We start from the raw sequence: 22229 nt of genomic DNA, 5'->3' as shown, positions 1-22229 counted from the left end.
TGAAGTTTGATTCCGATCTTTTATTGTATGCATTTGACATGGTAATTCATATTCTATCTGTGAATAACTAGTCGAATGGAGTGTGACAACCATGATAGCTGATTGTTACAATATTTCTAATTAGAACAATCTCAAACATTTGCTCTTGTATCAACGGAGATTTAACCGCTTCGATAAATTGCCATGTTTGATCTCAGTCACGTATATGTTTGAATGATATACTTGTACGCAACACAAATGATCTAGGTTAGTAGAGCGTTTCCTTAAAAACTGAAAGTACATAAAATATAAAACTGAAATGTGATTATGTTCCGGAAAAAAATCGTTCGCCATGTGGGCGACCAGATTTTAAATATCTTATCGCCCACAGCAAATTTTACTGGCATTTGCGAGTGGGCGAGTGGTTATCCACAACCCTGAAATGGGATCATATTATATCCCAAATGGGATATAAATTTACTAAATATAAAAATTATATACTTTACATTGTACTAGATATATAAATTTCAGATTATGACATCCACATGTCCTTCACCAATTTTCAATTGTCCAGGATGAGTGGACATAAGTGCTTTTTCTCTTGCCCTAACATGCAACATTTTCTCATAAAAAATTATATGAGGGAACTTGGGTTTTGAGCTCACCTGAACTGAAGTCTGAAATGAGCTTTCCTTTTCTGATAACATTTTTCTGACATCTGTCGCTAATATTTTGTCGGGTTAAACCGGATTTTTCGACCCCTAACCTGATTATTTTTTGTGACACAGCGGGTCATGCTTTTCACCTAATTTTTGCTGAACAACCCGGAAATCTCGAAAATTTCTGAATTTGGTTACCAAAATAGTTTGCATAACTCAAACGTAGGTAAACAATGCCATGGGCTTTGTACTGGCAGAGGGGTTTGCTCTCGGCGAATGATAAGTATGCCCCCCTTCAAAGAAGGGCGAGCATATTGCTTTTAGGGGTGAAACGATACACCTCCTTCACGGTTCGATACGTATTGTATAATTTTCTCTCGGTTCGGTTATTTTCGATACGATACATTTTGATAGAAAAGAAAGAAATTCAACGTTGTTTTATGCTTTCTTTTTCTAAATCTAGTCACATATTTTATGAATTTTATTTGCAAATTGACTAGAAGAAATTGATTAAAATTATTTGACTGTCAAAAATTATTTTACAAGCTATCAGTCATAAAAAATTTATGTTTTCTATACTTATTTATACTGAGTAACATATTTTACCTTATGCCAAACCCGACTGAATAATGATCCCGACCGAAAAATGAACCGAACCGAAAATTAGAGATTTTGCACCGTGTATCAAACCGAGAAAAAATACCGCGGTGAATCGATACCGCGGTGAACCGTTTCACTCCTAATTGCTTTGCTGCATTGGTCTGTGGGTCTGTCGGTCCACCACGGTTTCCATTCATTTTTTTCGCAGAGGTTGCACATACTGAAATGAAATTTGGTATACAGATTTATCATAAAAATATCTAGGTCCAGTTCTGTTTTAGGTACGATCGAGCAATTTTTGACAGAGTTATGCCCCTTGGACTTGGGAAAATTCCAATTATTTGCAGTTTCCGTTCATTTTCTTTGCAGAGGTTGCACATACTGAAATGAAATTTAGTATACAGATTAATCATAAGAATATCTAGGTCAAAGATTTGTTTTGGGTATGATCGAGCAATTTTTGACAGAGTTATGCCCCTTTGACTTAGAAAAATTCCAATTATTTGCAGTTTCCGTCCATTTTCTTTGCAGAGGTTGCACATACTGAAATGAAATTTGGTATGCAGATTTATCATAAGAATATCTAGGTCAAGTTCTGTATTGAGTAGGATCGAGCAATTTTTGACAGACTTATGCCCCTTGGACTTAAAAAAATTCCAAATATTTTTTTGGGGGGGGGGGGGTGGCAAACATCTCTTGTTATTTAAGAAGTCATATTCAAAATACTAAACCAACACGCATCGTTTTAGCATTTCGTATATGACTTTTTAAATAAATTATTACACACTGGGAGCAAGCCCCCTGTGGTACCAGTAAATTATCAATGCAGGTGTTAACAATTATATGGGAGTTTTTTAACAAACCATGTACCGAAGTTTGAAGTCATTATAAAATAATTTAATTTTCGTTGTTTTCGCGGTTTATAAAGCGTAAACTGCCCCAACCCAGGTTATAGCAGTATAACTTGAGTAGCTATTAAATTCATTCCTTAAATGGCTTCCGATAGAACAATATTGTTATCAGGGCTAGCAGGAACAAAAACAAAGAAAAGAAAAATGATATTTATGTACTTATCAAAGAATCTTGGAAAATAACTCTTTCATTGGATAAAATAAAGTGATAGACAATTGTGAGAGGCTAACTGTACATAAAATACTTAATATTGCACTTGTTTATTAGGCCTGGAGTTGAAGTTAAAAAATAACTTTAAAAAACCATGACTCGAATACTTTCAAAATTAACAAAAACTAATTCTCATGTCCTTCAAAGTGTTCAAATCAGCAATACAGATTCTGTAAGGACTTTCATTATTAAGAAAATGCACACTTAATTCAGGTCAATACTTAACTATGAAACCTTCAATGTCATTTTATTCTGAAAATTTAATCAATGAATTTAATAAATGACATATTAAAATTTTGCCACTGTAAGTTACAAATTTTCTTTTCAATAAAATAATTCTCAACTTCCTCCCCAGAACTAATGAGCCAATTTCAAACAAACTTGGTGAAGGGGGTTGAAGTTTGTTCAAATGAAGAGGCACACCCTTTTTCAGAGGGAGATATTTAAGAATTGATGAAAATTCAGTGGCATCTTCTGAAATTCTTCTTTTCTAGTACCACTGTGCCAGAAGATGAAAGGTACATTACATAGTGTAGATTCAAGTTTGTCCAAATTATGACCCCCAGGGGTAGGGTGGGGCCATTAAACTAAGAGCTAGATCAAAGGTATAGGAAAAAATCTGTGTAATCTTCATCTCAATAATGAAGTATCCTAAAGTTACTGTAGTGTATAAATTTACTGAGTTGTATTTACTCTATTACAGTTTTTTCTGCATTGTCCAATTTTTGCTGTATTTTGCTGCAATTGCAGATAGGAAAAATCAAGAAAAAAAATTGCAATTGCAAAATATTCTTAAAATAATAATTAAAGATATTTTTTAAAGGCATCAATATTAGTTATCCAAATGCTGTGAGTAGTGCACACATAAAGGTTGTCTTTTGCCTGCATTTAATCTGTATATTAATATTAACAGATAACTGAAAAAAAATATGCTTACCAAGGGATGCAATAAATGTTTGAAAATGATTCACAAAAAATATCAGATATATAGTTAGAAGAGCATCCTCAGGTTTGTTCAAATCATGAAACACGGGGGGTAGGATGGGGTCACAGAGGGTGATCGAAGTTTTACACAAAGGAATACATAGGGAAAATCTTAAATCTTCTTTAATTTCAAGAATAGCAAAGCCATGATTGGTCATATTTATAGGGAAGCATCTTCAGATAGTGTAGATTAAAGATTCAATGGGCTATCAAAGTTTTACATTCGGAAAACATAGGAAAAATATTTAAAAATCTTCTTCTCGAGAACAACAAAGCAATGATCAGTCATATTGATAAGGAAGCATCCTCAGGTAGTGTAGATTCAAGTTTGTTCAAATCATAACCCCCCAGGGTAGGATGGGGCCACAATGGGTGATCAAAGTTTTACATAGGAATATAAAAGAAAAATCTTTAAAATTCTTCACAAGAACAGCAAAGCCATGATTGGTCATAATAATATAAAAGCATCATCAGGTAATGTATATATAAATTTGTTCAAATTATGACCCCCTAGAACAGAGGGGCCATATCAGGGGATCATAGTTATATAAAGGAATATAAAGGATATTTCAATAAAAAATTTCATCTTAAGAACAGCAAAGCCATTATGTGTCATATTAATTCAAAAGCATCCTTAGGAAGTGTATATTCAAGTTTGTTCAAATCATACCCCCCCTTTCCCCTGAATGACTTTTGTATTTAAACTTTTCAATACTGAACTAATTTCTGCTTTTTCCTAGCCAAAGTGCTCAGGTGAGTGATGTGGCCCCTGGGCCTCTTGATTTTAATCTGTGCTTGAATCTATTTTTGATTGTAAATTGGAAGACAGGATTTTATTACCATAAGGTACCATACAGCAAGATTGGAAAACCCCTCCCGAAATACAATAGTAGGTGTTCACACGTTACTGAAGTTCCATTAACTACTGTAGATTCCTAAATATACATGAGGAATTTATTATCGCATCATTTCGCGAAATTATTTTTCTCGCAATTTGACATTCAAATGCCATTTTGCGATAATAAGTACTCAAGAAAAATAAGGAATTTACAGTATACCTCTTAAAATAATGCAAAACATTTGATTTCAAGGGTGACTTCACTTCTGAAACATTCAATTTAAAAAAGTGATCGAAATTGAATGTGATTGATTTAAATACTTTTCTAGTAATATTTGTCAAGAGTTATCTCTCTTATAAATATATTGAAATTTGTGATTTTTTACCAGACTTGGTTCATTTTCCTTTCCTTGGCAGCAAGTCAGGAGGCCATGCTTGTCGACTGTGGCATCCTCGGTTAGCTTTCTCTGAGGACTTTTCATTATATGTAACAAGTCATATACATCATGACCTCTTGATTCGCTGCCAGTGGAAGTAAAATCTGGTAAATAATCATGAATTTAGGATAAATAAAACATTTGAGTTGGATATGGACAGAAGACGCTTGTAAAACGTCATCTCCCTGATCTGCCTCTTGCATACATTCCATTGTTTGTGTATTAATGTTGAAAATCTCTCTCATAGAAGGGAACCCCTGTTTGTTTATAAGATTTTGTTTCTTACCTTTAGTATTTCTATATATCTTAGATGGCCAATCCCTAAAATTTGACAGAAAAACAGAAAATGATATCAGATTATCAGAATATAAATATGATAGTCTAGGAATATGTGTATTTTTGGTAAGTAATTGTGACTAATAAAAATTCTCGGAAGGGTGGAGGGAAGGAGGTTTAACAGTATCCATTCTTCAGGTGCCTTTACTTGACATCCCTACTAAGAATGCTGGAGCAATTGTAAAAAATCCAAAAATTTAGCAAGTGGAATTTTTTGATGGTCTAGTAGAATTCAGTCAAAAAATGACTAATCTTTAAGGCTTTTTTGATACATTAAAGAAGAGTTCATTAAAATTATTCATATTTGTGTTAGAATTCTACAGAAATAAATAATTGCAAATTTAGTGTTCCAATTATTGAAGTTGGTGTCATTAAATTTGTAAATAGCTCTCTCCTGAATGCAGTTAATTTTAATGTTTGGTTTGCTATAAAAGCTCTCAACTTTAAATGTTAATTTACAAAGAATTAAAAAGTTATTTATGGAACAATTAAGATAAATGCATGACTGGGAATGCAATGGATACAGCATTATTGGAAAGTGTTACTTGACCTAGTTTCTCAGGTACACACATTTTGACATATAGAAGATGCAATGTACTTTTAAGTGGTGTCCCGTGCTGGAATAGGTACAGGTTATGCTAACCTAAGAGAGATATTCATTTGGTGATTGCAATCAGGGTAGAATTTAAGGATGCAAACATGTACTATATTTGAAACTTCAGATGTTGAAGAGATCTTTTTTTTTTTTAGCTCACCTGAGCTGAAAGCTCAAGTGGTTTTTCTGATCACATTTTTGTCTGTGGCCCGTCCGTCTGTAAACTTTTCACATTTTTGACTTCTTCTCCAGAACCACTGGGCCAATTTCAACCAACCAAACAATCCTTGGGTGAAGGGGATTCAAGTTTCTTCAAATGAAGGGCCACACCCTCTTTCAAGTGGAGATAATTCAGAAATAGCAAAAATTTGGTGGTATCTTTTAAAAAATCTGGGCCAAGAACTTCAGACTTTTAAAATACACCTTCTTCACATAGTGTAAATTCAAATTTGTTCAAGTCATGACCCCCTGGGGTAGGATGGGGCCACAATGGGGGATCAAAGTTTTACATTGGAATATATAGGAAAAACATCTTTAAAAATCTTGTTCACAAGAACAGCAAATCCATGTTTAGTCATATTGATATGGAAACATCCTCAGATAGTGTACTAAGTGTAGACTGAAGTTTGTTCAAATCATGACCCCCTGGGTAGGGTGGAGCAACAATGGGGGAACAAAGTTTTACATAGGAATATATAGGAACATTTAAAAAAAAAGAATTTCCTCTTAAGAACAGCAAAGCCATGATAGGTCATAGTATGGGAGCATCCTTAGGTAGTGTAGATTCAATTTTGTTTAAAGAGGCTGGGGGGTTGTGGCCATTTTTAGACTATATTGATCTCCTTTAGAAGAAGAGCTCCATATGAAGATATAGAAAATGATCAAATTTTAAAACTAAAATTTTTGAAATTTTTCTTTGCCAAATGATAGTTGACAGCTTAAGATATCATATCTAAAAAATTAAGTTAAATCTGGTGGTTAATTTGTGGTTAATTTGTTGACCCCCAGCCTCCTTAAATCATGACCCGTGGTGGTAGGGAGGGAACTTAATGGGTGATCAAGGTTTTACAAAGGAATGCATAGGAAAAACTTTTATAAATCTTCTCAAGAACAATAAAGTCATGATTAGTCATATGAATATGGAAACATACACAGGTAGTGTTGATTCAAGTTTGTTCAAATCAATACCCCCGGATGTAGGGTGGGGCAACAATGGGCGATCAAAGTTTTACAAAGGAGTAAGTAGGAAAAATCTTTAAAAATCTCCTGTTCAAGAAATGCAAAACATAATCTGGAAGCATCCTCAGGTAGTGTAGATTCAAATTTGTTCAAATCTTGACCCCGGGGGTAGGGTGGGGCCACAATGGGGAATCAAAATTTTACATAGGAATATATATAGCATAATATCTTCAAAAATCTTCTTACCAAGAACAGTAAAGCCATAATTAGTCATATTGATATGGAAACATCCTCAAGTAGTGTAGATTCAAATTTGTTTAAATCTCGTCCCCCCCCCCCCCCCCCCCCCCCCCCCCCCCCCGGGTAGGGTTGGACCACAATGGGCAATCAAAGTTTAACAAAGGAATACATAAGAAATTTTTTTAAAAAATCTTCTCAAGAACAACAATGCCATGATTAGTTATATTGATATGGAAACATCCTCAGGTCCCAAAATATCCTTGGGGGATTCAATATGTTCAAATGAAGGGCCACACCTGACCTATGACCTTTAAAAAACTTCATACAGGTATGAAGTTACAGTTGATCTTTGGTATCTCGAACACTGATATCTTAAATGCCATGGATATGTCGAAGTGATTTGGAAGTTCCAACCTCTTATTCTTTCAGTATTTTACCCTGGATATCTCGAATCCTCAGATATCTCGAGGTAATTTCCCGGTCCCATCAAGTTCGAGATAATGAGGTTTGAGTGTATTTGCACTCTGCATGTTTATATAATAAAGTCGAGATACCACAAATGTATATGAAAGTTCAATTACAACAAGCACTTTATTTGCTCACCTCAATGAAGTTAGGGGTAGGCTATGTATTTATCCCAGGTTAATTTTTTGGAGCAGATTTCTTTTCGAATACTTCTATGCCCTTTATTAATCAGAAATGCATGGACAGTGCCTCTAATATGTTTCATTGTTCCAGTCAAGGTTTCAGATGCTGCAATTTTAGCTAAAGAATGACCAGGTTAATATTTTTGGAGCAGGTTAAAAGTTTTGGAGCAGGTCTCATTTCTTTATAAAAATAAGCCCTATATTGACCAAACTTGCATGGATGATACACCTAAGGATGCACATTACTAGACTTGCTTCAGATGCTGGATCTGACCTACATTTTCTGGATGAGTGACCAGGCTAAAGTTTATGGAGCATCCACAGGTTGTGTGAATTCAGAGACTCTTATAGTTAGAGAGGGGTATTCTGAGCATTGTGGCCTATGGGCCTCTTGTGTTGTTGTTTGAGAAACAACAAGATGTGTTTGTGAAACACTATGCATCCGATGGTAACACAATTCTGGAGTGGGATGTAGACTACAGTGCAATAGTTATGGCCAATGTTAAAGTTTTTCAAATGTAGGTCAAAGGTCACAGTTGAGGTCACATGCTCAAAAATTTCTGTACCAATGGAAAGGTTTTGTCATATTGAACACTCATTTCAAATATTAAAGCCTTACCCTTGACAGCGCAATAGTTATGGGCTAGGTTAAAGTTGACAACAGACAGAAGGACAAAAACAATATACCCCCGGGATCTTTTTATCCTGGGGCATAAAAATGTTATTTATGTCTCTGAAGATACTCAACAGGGACTCAACATAATTTATTGGGATGCATCAAATTTAGCTGGGACTTAGCCTTCTCAAAATCCTTGAGTCTTAAGAAAGTCTTAGTGAGAACTCTGATAAAAATGTAATGGAAATATCCATGCCAATGATATTTAGGTTCAGATTACACTGATAAAAATATAATGGAAATATCCATGCCAATGATATTCAGGTTCAGATTACATCGCACTTTTTCCATTACTTGAGATACAAATGAACAGGAGTAGCAATCAATTGTGATGTCATAAGACACTTCTGATGACGTCCAAATCTAGCTTCTACATTTCTCTATATGGAAGTTTAAATATTCACTGTAGCAGTATAGAAATAATTCCCTCATCTTTGACATTGTTTTAGAATATACCCCTACGTTTCGAGATTTTGTTGGCAAATTAAAACCTCACTCTTCTGGCATAGATTTTACTGTAGATTCCTTATTTTACGTGAGTACTTAATATCGCGAAATGACCCAAGGACGTCAAATCGCGAGATCAATAATTCGCAAATGGGCCTTTTATCTAGAGATTTTACATACATACAATAAAAGCGAGTAAATTTATTTCGCGAGTGGTGCTTCTTGCATAATTACGCGATAATTTATTCCTTGCGTATAATTAGGAATTTACAGTATTTGCCAACAAAATCTCTCGAGTGTCTGTGTATATTTAGCAATTCCTCCTACACAGGAATTATTTCTTAATCGTATTACAGGGAAAATTATTTAATCTCAAAATATCTTTTCAGGAGACGCAAATAGATGCACCCGTTAGGGCTGTCACGGTTCCCCGAAATAACCCAAAACCACGGTCCAAGTCGTTCGGTTCGGTTTTGGTTCCATTTTTCCAGATTTTGGTTTGGGTCTGGTTTATATATTAAAATATGTTTTATACAAAAAATGGCATCGAAATCAAAAGAATGATGACGATAACAGTGATAAATAAACACTGCAACTGAATTATACTTCATTCCATGACAAAACACTTGTCACGAAAGGATTAGATAATTATCAAAACAAGCAAAAATGGCCATGTTGTAGCTAGTGTTGTCCTAGTAGTCCTAAAAACCAATGTCAAGATGTCAACATGGATAAGATTTGTTTTCAAGGTGAATGTAATGTAACAAATAAATATTTTTTTATGTTAGATTCATGAAATTAAGGTCGAAATAGAAGTAAATAACCAAACCGAAAACCCAGAAACCAAACTGAAAATTTACAGAACTGACTCGACCTGAAGAATTTGGGAACTGTGACAGCCCTAGCACCCGTTATGCATTTTCTTATTAAAAATTGATCAACAAATATATTTTAGGATAAAAAAAAATACAGGTATCCAGGCATTTGGAGAAAATTCATTGTTTTTTTTAAACAGTACTTTTGTTCTTCTGTTTACTTCAATTGTTAGGTAATACATAGTGTAAAAATCTTGTTCTATCATTGCAAGACATCAGAGATTGCTTCTAATTTCATATCGTGCTAATAAATATTAGTATCTTAGGCTAAATATTAAAAAGAAATTCAAGTTTTCTAAAAATGTATTTGTTTTTGTACTTTTATGGGTACAAATATCAGCTTTTCGCAAGACCATTTCTAAGACTTCGAAGAACCTTGGAATCGTATCAAGATGCCTGAAATGAAAATTGTTGCACGAAAAGATTTCAACTTCAAGCTTTGTTTTGAGACTTTTTATAATTAAATAATAATTTCATGAGTTATCATTTACTGGCTGAGGAGCAAATATCCTTAACCTTTCTGTTTAATTTACATTCTCAACTTTTTTTATGTTTAATTTACATTTTCAACTTCTGATGACATATATACTGTATACAGGGAAATTTTTGCCCCTGTCTTTATTTTAGAAAGTTGGCAAATTTAAAACTGTCCACAAAATTTAAAACTGGTGAATTCAAAGAAAACAGCATTATCTCTTAAACAGAACTGTATTTGGGTGAATTCAAAATGGGGCCAAATTGTTTGTAGGTGTGAAAGGGCAAAAATAAGATGGGGCAAAAATAACCCTTTATACATTAGTATGAGATGACCCAAGTAATTAGGAGAGAAAAAAAATTTTGATTCCAGTAACAGTATATCAAATATGGATGAACATTGTAATTGCAACATATCTTTTAGAGATATCTTGGTTATAGGAATTGGAAACTTCACTGTTTTACATTTTTTTATCCATTGCTATGTGCATTTAATACATAAATGTTCTGCGCAGCAAGTAACATTTAGTTTACCAGTATTTGCTGAGAGGAAATGGCCATACTGCTGCAGAGATTTTATTTGAATATTAAATTTTTTTTGCAAAGGTTGCTTGTGGGCATGATGCATGACTTGGCTGCTTTTGAAAACTGTTGAATTAGTGGGAATATTTCTCCCCCGAGGCACTATCTGTTGAATGGAAGCTCTTACACAGCACAGTAAATGCATTACAATGTATCTCTTCAAATTCCCAAACTTTTAATGCCGTAATGGCTGTGTATACGGTATACAAGAAGAAGACAGATTATAAGATTTTTTTTTTATCAAGATGGAGATACGGAGCTTATGTAATGGAGACCTGAGCTAAATCACAGGGTATGGTGAAATTTAATATTGAATTTTTTTTAAAATCCTGTTAAGATAAGGTGTGAAGATTAAAGAAGTGTGACATTTTCATTTTTTTTTTGTTTACTTTTTTGGTTTGCCATTTGGGAATTTAAAAAATACTCACACATTTATACTTTTCATTAAGCCAATTAGCAATGTTAAAAATCTTTGATGCTGTCTGTATAATCTTGCATAAATGTTAATTTAAGAGATAAACAAGATGCCAGTAAGAATACTATGGAAATACTTGGGCTGACGTAGGCTGACTTAACATTATTCCAACTTCTTATTTAGAGGATAAATTTAGATAAGGGTTACAAAGCATAAAAATAAGCACAGTGACCTACTTTTCCCAGTCTTTTGACCTTCAATCTTTATACATGTACTATGAAATCACATTTTTTTTAGGTTCATTTGTCCCTCTGTTCACTCAAATTTTTTTTTTTGATTTGTAGCCAATGACTTTCCAAAAGATTAAACTCACAATTTAAACATAATTGAACTGATCAATAATTAAAGAAAAGAATAATAGCCATTTTTCTCAGTAAGAGTTGCCTCTCTTATCGGAGTATCAATGAACCTTAAAGAATGAATATATACAGGTTCATCCAACCATGGAATCTTAAGAGTCCATGAAAATTTTAATCCCAATGAAATATTATGATTTAATTGGCAGTGTATTATTGCTTATAAATTGACAAGTCACAAATGTTTGAAATTTTTTCATGGTTATATTCCTTAAAAGTTGTAGTTACTTGAAATACATGCATCAAGTAATGTGTAATTTTCATCATGCAAACTTTAATTTAAAAAAAAATATCTTTGGAAATGGTCTTGTCAGCATTGATCTGCATCATTCAGTGTTTATTTCATTAGAACCACAAAGTACCAGCCTGAAGGGAAGATATTTAAGAGAATTTAGAATGAAGAAATCGGAAATCTTCCAGAAATTAAAGATATGTTATTATTTTTCTTTATATTTGAGTGCATCATTAAACTGGACTTAAGAGTTAAGTTCTAGAATCCTTGCAGTTTCCTTTGAAGTTATATTTTCACTTAGGTAAGCATAAAAAGTGAATTATTGCAATGAAAAGTTGACTACACCTCATTAAGACCCCATTTATTGCTGATACCTATATCCATAATTAAAGGTTGCCTTCATAAGGAAGTAGAGGCAGACATTTAAAAAAGTGCTGATCAAAGTCTGAAAAAAGGCCTCATCTCTGCAATAATGCAACTAGTTGTGCCAAATTTAAAGTTTTAGCCAATAGTAATGCCTGTACCTTTAAAGTTTCCATGGAGATGTATTACTTCCCAGTGCCCTAAATATAATCCCCGAGCTTGTTAATTACCTTATTTTCTCTGGATTTTTCCCCCTGATTATTTATGGGGTTTGATGTAAGCCTAATAAATTGGCATGACATTAAAAGTAAAATCAATACCATATTCTTATAAGGACTGCCATTTTGTCATTTAAGCCGAAGCCACTTCCCCCGTAAAGATAACTCTTTTTTTTTTTTGGCTTGAAATCCAAAATCTGCTAAAAGACCTCATAATGATGACAAAAATAAATCAGAATTGAAGTTTAGCAATTATTTATTTTTCCCCATAGAATCCTTAGAATTAAAAAAAAAAACGATTCTGGCGACCAAAGATGTATGCGACTGATATTAAATTGTGCACAGTATCCGCAATTTACGCAGCTTCTCCTTGTTAATTCCATAGAGCTTGGAGCGCTGTGGCTATATTTAGATTTGATGATCAATCTTGGCCCTTGAATAAGAAACCTGTACAGTGCAGCATTGGGTCTATATATAGACATCTTTAACAATGATGATACAAGAGAGAGAGAAAACTGATCAATAGTCAGATTCAATTAAAAGCCTCTAGCCGCAGCACCAAGCTAGGTACCGAATCACTACGAGATTTATGCTGTTGCTGATATTTTTTTCTCTTATTTTTTTGAGGCACTGGGAGTTTTGGACAATAATAAAGGTAAGCAATCCAAGAGAATGGGGGTTGGGTGGGTCATGCTGCTGTTTGTTTTTTCTTTATAACTGAACATTGAAAAGATGGGGGGAAAAAGAATTGAAATAGTTGAAAGATTGGAAAGGAGTTTATTTGTTTGAGGATTTGTATAGCATGTTGGAATGGGGGGAAAAGGAAGAAAATAATTAAAGTGGAAGCAGATAGATAATGATTATGAAATTGTTAATTAGCATGGAAAAGATATTTTACCCAAAGAGGAAATTGAGATAGTGATGAAAATGCTGCATCATTTCTGTGACTTGTTAGTACGGACGTTGAAATTGGAGATCAGAAAGAAGAAATGAGAGTCCTATGACAAAATGTCACAGAGGGTTCAGTTTTTATTGTTTGTTTTTTTTAACATAAAGAAAAGAAAATAAATAACTTTTTTTTTTAATTTATCTTTTTGATTTCCTGTAGATTTTAGAAATAACTCCTATTTCCTCGTCAAATATATTTATTTACATGTATATATTTGATTAAAAAAGCGTAGAATATAACATTTATTGAAAAAAAAACTGAAATAATTTTAAAACTGGAATATTTATCATTTCCTTTTGGTATTGATTGTGAAAAACCCCCAAACTTCCAAACAGCTAATTGCAGGTTCTGAGGCAGGAGACATTAACTTTGAAGATTTTCTATAGACATAATGTTATGTTAAATGTAAAACTAAAAAAATATATATGATTTTACAGTAGTTTTTTGTGGATATAATTTACTTTCAAATGAAGGTGATACATGTATTTTTATCTGGATTAAGGTGCCAGTCTTAGCAGACTTAAAAAAATATGGTTTATGAAACTTGCAGTAAATTATGACTGAATTTTCATTGGTTAAAATGACTGCTTTAATTATGATACATTATGCTCCGATGTTTTATACCTTTTCTAGTCGCCCACACGTCGTTTTGGTCTCTGATGGGCAATATCATTTCAGTGATGGGATAATTATATTCTGAACACTGCTTATAAAGGTGTAGAAGTGGTGGTTAGGGAAACAGAGTATATGGGCATTATAAAGGTAGATCCTGGTAAAATTTCAAATACTGTGGTATTTGGAGAAATGTATTCCTTTGAGACTTGACAGACAGACAATTCACATATGCAGTATTATGTGGTATATTTAATGATAGCTGATTAAAAAGTTTGCCATTTAAATACGGAGTCGGACTATTTATATATACAAAGATGTAAATTAAAATAGCTATCAAACAATTTGTGGAATGGTGGAATACTTTATAACTAAATAATTATATATATAATCAATGTATGATGTCTGTATTTCAATTCGTTGTGTAAAGGTTTGTCATCATTGATATTTTATTTTGTAAATAAATATGAAGACTAAGAGGACTCAGGTTATCATACTGTTACATATAGTACATGTAATTCATATTATCTAATATGGTTAATGCTGGTTCAAAATCTTCCTCCCAGCTCTATTTTGATGGTATTTATCAGCATTTTGATGAAGTCTAATTACTTAATCAGTTTTCTATTATATTATGATTTCAGCAAACTTAATTTTATCATTTGCTTTTTGTGTGTTTTACCAGATTAGGTTTAGTTCACTTCTATCTGTCTGTTTGTCTGTCTATATGTCTTTGAGGAAACCCACTTAATATGGTCTTCAAACAGGAATTTATCCCCCCCCCCCCCCTGAAACTACCAACATGCAACCATGGAAGGTCATTGACATATCAGTCATGATATTGCAATTTCCGTTAGTAAGGCCACTTTTAGGGACAAGACTCAAGATTATTACTGGGGATACAAATACAATAAATTAATGCCAAATAATCATATGAGAATATTAATTTCCTGATTCAGAAAATTTCCAGACCTAGGCAATGCGGGTTGCAAATACCTCAAATGTAGCAGACTGGAATCAGAAAAGTCAAATGTACAAACTTCTAAATGCTACATTTTAAAGTTCAAAATTTCAAGCTCCAAAGGTCACCTTTTGAACTTTTTATATCAAGAAGCTAGGCAGGGTATAATATTACCACCTGAAATATGGATCTGTAAATTGGATCTGCAATATCAGGTAGATAGAGCTGCAGTATTGATGAAATGCTGAAAGTAGAATGTGCAAAGGCTAGGCAGTGAACTTTTTTTTATAGCCACATAATCCAATTTTAGTCTCAACTCTGTCAGTCTCTTTGTTCGTTTGCCTGCAGAAACCTTTAACCTTGCCCATAACATTTCACTGGTTGGACCTAAGGCTCGTATTCCTTGTATACCTCTTTGGGTACTGATGTGTTTGACATCTTGACCTTGCAAGATTTTATCAAACTTTAACTTTGGCCATAACTTTTAAATGGGGGTGCTTTGGCTTTCATATATTTCACTTTTGCATTTCCTAATGATGAGAGGTTCCCTTGGGTACCAACATTTCTGACCTTTTGACTTTGACCTTGGAGTTTGACTTGCATTTGAGAAACTTTAACCTTGACATAAGGTGTTATACACAGATTCATCAGTGTTTCACAAACACATCTTTTATTCCCTACATTTACAGGTTAATCTGACATTTTTTGTTTGTTTCAGTTTATTTGTTTGTGTTTTTGTTTTTTTTTTTTTTGCAACATTTTTATGCAATATTAAAAAAAGAATATTTTTGAAAAGAGAACATAATTTAAAGTTATGTTACTGAAACTGTAACTGAAAAGGTTTTGATTTCCTAAGTATGTTGCCTAATTAATCAATTTATATGACCATGTGCATTGCTCTTGACTTCTAATTCAAGCGCTCGAGGTATTTTTTATTTATAATAAGGAGATCGAGGGAAAAGAAAGAGAAAAAGGGGTTGTCTCCTTTTCTCTTTCCCTCTTGTCCTAATCTAGCCAGCCCCAACAAAATAGGATTTTGTTAATTGTTTGGAATGTTGTGTCTATGATATACCCCCTCTCCTTGGCCCATGAAATAGCCTTTTTTTTTCATCATTGTTCACTGTACTAAGAGCATTATGGTAGGTCAGTTGGGGGAGTGCTTGCTCAGTATACAAATGCCATGGGTTTGTCAGTTCTAGCCCCAGCTGCAACAAACCTACGTCGAGTTTAACCAAGTACCCATGTCATGGCAGGTGTTGGAATGCTTAAGAACCCAAACTGATCAATGGCCCTGAGTGTCGAGTAAAGGGCATTCACCAGCATCTGGTGACATCTCATATGAGTGAAATAACCTTGCAAGGGACATAAATCTACAACTTAAACACGCCAACTTTCTCCCCACCAACGGTCACCACCACACAATGCCTACAGTTCTCTTAGCTTTTCTTCAAATGTGTTGCAATCATCCCCCTTTTTTGAAAAAAATTGTGAAATCTTCACCTGATTTGCTATTAGTATAACAATGCAGATGAAAACATAAAAGTTACTGTAATGCATTTTATAAAATATTTATAATGCAGTATTCATTACAAAGAATTTTTTTTTTCAGACTGACATGGTAAAGAGACAGTATTGAATTGAGGCAATGTCTTCCAATAACTACCCATGTAAGTAATTCTTGCTCAAGGGTCACTGGTTCAAGCTCCACTGTGGGCACTTGATATTATGTGTTGTGTGCTTAGACAAGGCATTTTATTTGCATTGTCTCTGTCCACCCAGGTACAATGGGTACTGGCTTATGCTGGGGACTAACCTGCAATGGACTGATGTCCTAACCAGGGGGAGTCCATTACTCTCATCTGCTTAACACCATAAAAACCAGGTATAAGCATCAGCCTTCTGAGCCTCATGGCTTGGAGAAGGAATTAATTAAGTAACCTTTCATTCCTTCATTCCTTGTATAACTTTAAGCATCTCTAGACCAAACTTACATGGATGATGCATCAAGGGATGAATGCCCTCAGATTTGCATCAGATGCTGAATTTGGCCTAAATTTTCTATATAAGTAACCAGGTTAAAATTTTGGAGAAAGGTCATTATAGTGTAACATAAAGGTCCTATCTGCACCAAGCTTGCATGGATTTTTACATCTAGGGATGGACATTATTAGACTTGCTTCCTATGCTTGATTTGACCTATATTTTCTGGATGAGTGACCAGGTATGCTAGGTCTGACCTGCATTTTCTGGATGAGTTTTTAGGACACTTCCATTTCCAATAGAGTAAGGTTTTAACTAGAGATTTCATATTGCGATATATGTATATATATATATTGCAATATTTTTAACTGTATTGCAATATTTTCAACAAAATTTAAATGGTATATTTTCATTATATTTACTTCTTTTTACTAGGGCTGTGTATTGAGCAAAATATTTCGATACGATACGATATTTTATAAAGCGATATGCGATATATTGGAATCTTTAACAAGTCTATCAAAAAAGTCTTGTATATCATTTAATCCATAGATTTGATAAAAACTGGGTTTTATTACCAAATTGGAAGTTCATGTTTCACTGTCTTTACAAAGTACACTTCAAATTCAAACTTTTAATGATTGTAAAACTAACATGTTAGAATATAGTTGTCTACTTATTTTGTAATAGTTATTTAAGATGTGCTCTCTCTCCTTAATGTTTATTTCATTATTGATCATTTTTAATTCAAAACAGTTAAAAATAACCTTTGGTGACTGAAATTCCCAACTTTTTCACAGAATTATGAGAAAAACTGTCTGCCCGATACGTATTGGAAGTTAATTTTCGATACGATAAATGTAAATAAATTCAAGAATATATTATTCAATAACTCTTCAAACCAATTGATACTGAACGAAGCTAGTTTCGATCCCGACTTGTCTATTACAGCCGGGGCTAAAAATAGCGATTGTGTCACGCAGAGAAGTTTTCTTTTTCAGAGCGATGGCTCTGTTTACAATTAATCGAAAACTTAAGAAAATTTTTTTAAAACGTTTTTAAGACATTTATTTGAAAGTCTGAAATGAGGGTTAACATTTATTTCATCCACATGACCAGTCGGTCTAGTTCATGAACATTTTACATGACTGGACCACTCATTTAGTAGACTGGGTTGGTTGGACATGCCTTAGTGTCAAACCCTGGTATGTTAAGTCTTTAAGTTGAAATCGACCTTTAAATTTATAGTTAAGATAGTAAAACAAACCTGACTGAATAACGATCCCGACCGAAAAATGAACCGAACCGAAAAATAGAGATTTTGCACCGTGTATCAAACCGAGAAAAAATACCGCGGTGAACCATTTCACTCCTACTCAATATCACACAAGTTAATAAGACTTCATGGTGAGGAGCTAATTGTAATTTCATACGAAAGCAAATCCTGATTTTGCACCTATTATTGAACCTATTTATGTGGTATGTAATAGGCAAATTCAGGTGTTTTTGCTGGGTATTGAGGTTAGGTAGGGGTAGGGGTTCAGTTTTGTTGAACAATATTTTCTTGTTTTCAGCTTTAGGCTCAAAGCTCTTTGATTAGAGTTCTCTGTTTTCAAAGGGGATTCAACTTTATTGGAATGAAGTCCTCTTTCAAGGGTAGATCAGATTACTAGTTAGCTCTACTGGTCAGAGACCAGAAGAGCTTATGCGATAGTAAGGTGTCCGTCGTCCGTCTGTCTGTCTGTCTGTCTGTCTGTCTGTCCGTCTGTCTGTCTGTCCGTCTGTCTGTAAACAATTATTCAAAACGCTACTCCTCCTACAGTTTTGGTCCAATTTCAATATAACTTGGCACACAAGTAGACTACACTAAGATACATAATTTAGTGCATCGGTTTTTGATTTCGATGGACGGTGTTGCCATGGTCACTAAAAATAGAAATTTCTGTGAAATTCCTTTAAAACGCTACTCCTCCTACAGTTTTGGTCTGATTTCAATATAACTTGGCACACAAGTAGACTACACTAAGATACATAATTTAGTGCATCGGTTTTTGATTTCAATGGACGGTGTTGCCATGGTTACTAAAAATAGAAATTTCTGTGAAATTCCTTTAAAACGCTACTCCTCCTACAGTTTTGGTCCGATTTCAATATAACTTGGCACACAAGTAGACACACTAAGATACATAATTTAGTGCATCGGTTTTTGATTTCAATGGACGGTGTTGCCATGGTTACTAAAAATAGAAATTTCTGTGAAATTCATTAAAACGCTACTCCTCCTACAGTTTTGGTCCAATTTCAATATGACTTGGAACATAAGTAGACTACACTAAGATACATAATTTAGTGCATCAGTTTTTTGATTTCAATGGACGGTGTTGCCATGGTTATTAAAAATAGAAATTTCTGTGAAATTCCTTTAAAATGCTACTCCTCCTACAGTTTTGGTCCGATTTCAATATAACTTGGCACACAAGTAGACTACACTAAGATACATAATTTAGTGCGTCAGTTTTTGATTTCGATGGACGGTGTTGCCATGGTTACTAAAAATAGAAATTTCTGTGAAATTCCTTTAAAACGCTACTCCTCCTACAGTTTTGGTCCGATTTCAATATAACTTGGCACACAAGTAGACTACATTAAGATACATAATTTAATGCATCGGTTTTTGATTTTGATGGACGGTGTTGCCATGGTTACTAAAAATAGAAATTTCTGTGAAATTCCTTTAAAACGCTACTCCTCCTACAGTTTTGGTCCGATTTCAATATGACTTGGCACACAAGTAGACTACACTAAGATACATAATTGAGTGCATCAGTTTTTGATTTTGATGGACGGTGTTGCCATGGTTACTAAAAATAGAAATTTCTGTGAAATTCCTTTAAAACGCTACTTCTCCTACAGTTTTGGTCCGATTTCAGTATAACTTGGCTTACAAGTAGATTACACTAAGATACATAATTTATTGCATCGGTTTTTGAATTCAATGGACGGTGTTGCCATGGTTACTAAAAATAGAAATTTCTGTGAAATTCCTTTAAAACACTACTCCTGCTACAGTTTTAGTCTGCTTTTAATATAATTAGGCATACAAGAAGACTATACTAAGATACATAATTTATTGCATTGGTTTTTGAATTCGATGAACAGTGTTGCCATGGTTACTTAAAATAGAAATTTTTGTGAAATTCCCATTAAACGTTACTCCTCCTACAATTTTGGTCTGATTTCAATCTAATTTGGCACACAGTTAGAATACACTACGATACATAATATGTATTTCTGTTTTTTTTTTATTTGGGTGAATGGTGTTGTCATGGTTACTAAAAATAGAAAATTCCCTGAAATACTTTCAAAACGCTACTCCTCCTACAGTTTTCATTTGATTTCAGTATAACTTGGCACAGAATTAGACTACATTAAGATACATAATTCTATTTATTGTTGCATGTTGCAATGTTTCAAATCCAAGTGCTACTTTTCTTTTGTTATACAAACAGACCAGTAGAGCTACAGTCTCATCAGAGACTTCTGGTATATATATATATTATCGCACGATATTAAATTGCAAAAAACAGGGCGGGTCATATAAAAAAAAGATTTTCTCAAGAACTGTGTGGCCAGAAAATTCAAAATTTCCTGGGTTTATTTATATTAAGAAGTTGGGAAAAAGCAAGGTTTTCAAAGAGACAATAGAAACATATGGTACTTTTACAAAAATAGGTGATACGTTGTGGAAGCAATTTTAATTGAATATATGTTAATGAATTTTTCTCCAACAAATATTTATGAATTTTTCTCCATCAAACATTTCTGGCCGGTACAATCATGCTTTCAGCTGGGTAAAAGTATTGCAGGGTATTGGTAGATTTGAAAGGCATGAATTCGTAGGTAAATTTAACAATAGCTGGGCCGCAGCTAGGCAAAGTAATATGCAGGCATCCCCATTCACTGAAGATTATTTTCCAAATTTGTTCTATGGGATTCACACTTTGGAAAGGAGGGGGGAAATCAAAGTTTTATGCAAGAATGTCCAGCAAAATATTTTTTTTTGAAAATATTAATTACAGTCAAGACTATAGCCATGTAAATTACTTCACTAGAAATTCATGGACTGAAGAGTCAAATTCCTTAATGATGGCAACTGTTAATTGGGACCAACATGGTCGTTCGGAATACAGAGTAGACAGTATCTGGACTACAGAGAAATTTTTATAATAAATTTGTTAAAGAAGTGTATAGGACTAAAATTTTCAGCCGAAATGGGCAAAATTCCGGGTACTCAGAATCCAGATTAGACAAATTATACTGTATGTTGTGAAGTTAACAAATATGACAAATTTTGTTTATATCTGTTTTACTGTATTCTTATATCAAGCATGTTTAAACAGTCAAACCTTGTTATCTCGAACTCAATGGGACCGAGAATAAACTTCGAGATATCCGAGGGTTCGAGATATTGGGGGTAAAATACGTAAAATATTAAGTGCTTGAGACTTCCAAATCACTTGGACATATCCATGGTATTTGAGATATCTGTGTTCGAGATACCGAAGTTCAACTGTATTATTATTCCACATATTAAATATTGAGTCAGTAGAAAGTTGATTCTCTGTTAGAAATAAAAACTTTATTATTGTAGCTTAAGGTGTATGGCCAAGTGATTATGGAGGACAAAGAGCTATGTATGGTGATAAGAGCTATTTTGGGGGCCCTCAAAAATGAGTTGTTTTTTTTTTCACTAGATTTTCATTCTTTGTGCACTTTCTGCACTTGTTTGTTAGAGTTTTATTGATTATGGTTAAAGGAAAAGACTATCTTATGATTTGAAAGTAAAAAGGTGAAGAATTATGTTTTTCAAGAAGATTAGAATTTTTATTTTTCAAAAATTCTTTTAAACACATGTTAAAAAGTAATTCTTTAGTATATGTATGATAAATGCCAATTAATTAAGTAAACATAATTTATGCAAGGACTGTTCATTAAAAGTAAAAAATGAAAACGGATGCATTTAGTTTTGAAAGACAAAGGCAAATAAATAATTGCACAAGAAGATGGTTGTCTTCAGAAAGTAATGAAATAAAGATTTAGCATGTATGATAAATAGCAAAAGTTACACAGATTTGTCATGGATTTTTTTTTTTAATAAAGAACCATGAAGGCCTTGGAAAAAGAAACGTAATTCATATGGATAACCTAGAAATTTTAATTTTACATTTTTAGGGGGTAAGAATAATAGACTTTTATCTGCAAACATAGCCTTTAGTCAAAGACAAACATGGTAAATTTATATATTTGGGATGTCCTAGCTCATTAAGAGACTTTAATATTAATACCCATTGATGATAATAAGAAACAGATTCAGCTCTTGAAACTTGATCCCCATTTATCCAAAAACCAATTT

At 33.5% G+C, this 22229-nt stretch overlaps 2 protein-coding genes across 2 annotated transcripts in view; both read left to right on the top strand.

The window, feature by feature from the left end:
- Positions 1–22229, top strand: part of LOC133188403 (histone deacetylase 4-like) — an 86970-nt gene that overhangs the window by 1248 nt on the left and 63493 nt on the right. The window contains exon 2 of the mRNA XM_061323808.1: positions 16446–16503. Coding sequence (XP_061179792.1) covers positions 16482–16503 — 22 coding nt within the window. The 5' untranslated portion in view covers positions 16446–16481. The remainder of the gene's footprint in view (positions 1–16445; positions 16504–22229) is intronic.
- LOC133188404 (actin-related protein 2/3 complex subunit 2-like) overlaps positions 1–22229 on the top strand; it is a 136168-nt gene that overhangs the window by 63460 nt on the left and 50479 nt on the right. The window lies entirely within an intron of this gene.

This window comes from Saccostrea echinata, unplaced genomic scaffold (assembly GCF_033153115.1).
Source record: "Saccostrea echinata isolate AGI-Se365-2 ecotype Australia unplaced genomic scaffold, CSIRO_AGI_Sech_v1 ptg000016l, whole genome shotgun sequence".
In the NCBI taxonomy this organism is placed as follows: domain Eukaryota; kingdom Metazoa; phylum Mollusca; class Bivalvia; order Ostreida; family Ostreidae; genus Saccostrea; species Saccostrea echinata.
Note: the sequence above shows the minus strand (reverse complement) of the source record. Positions and strands in the feature narration are given on the sequence as shown.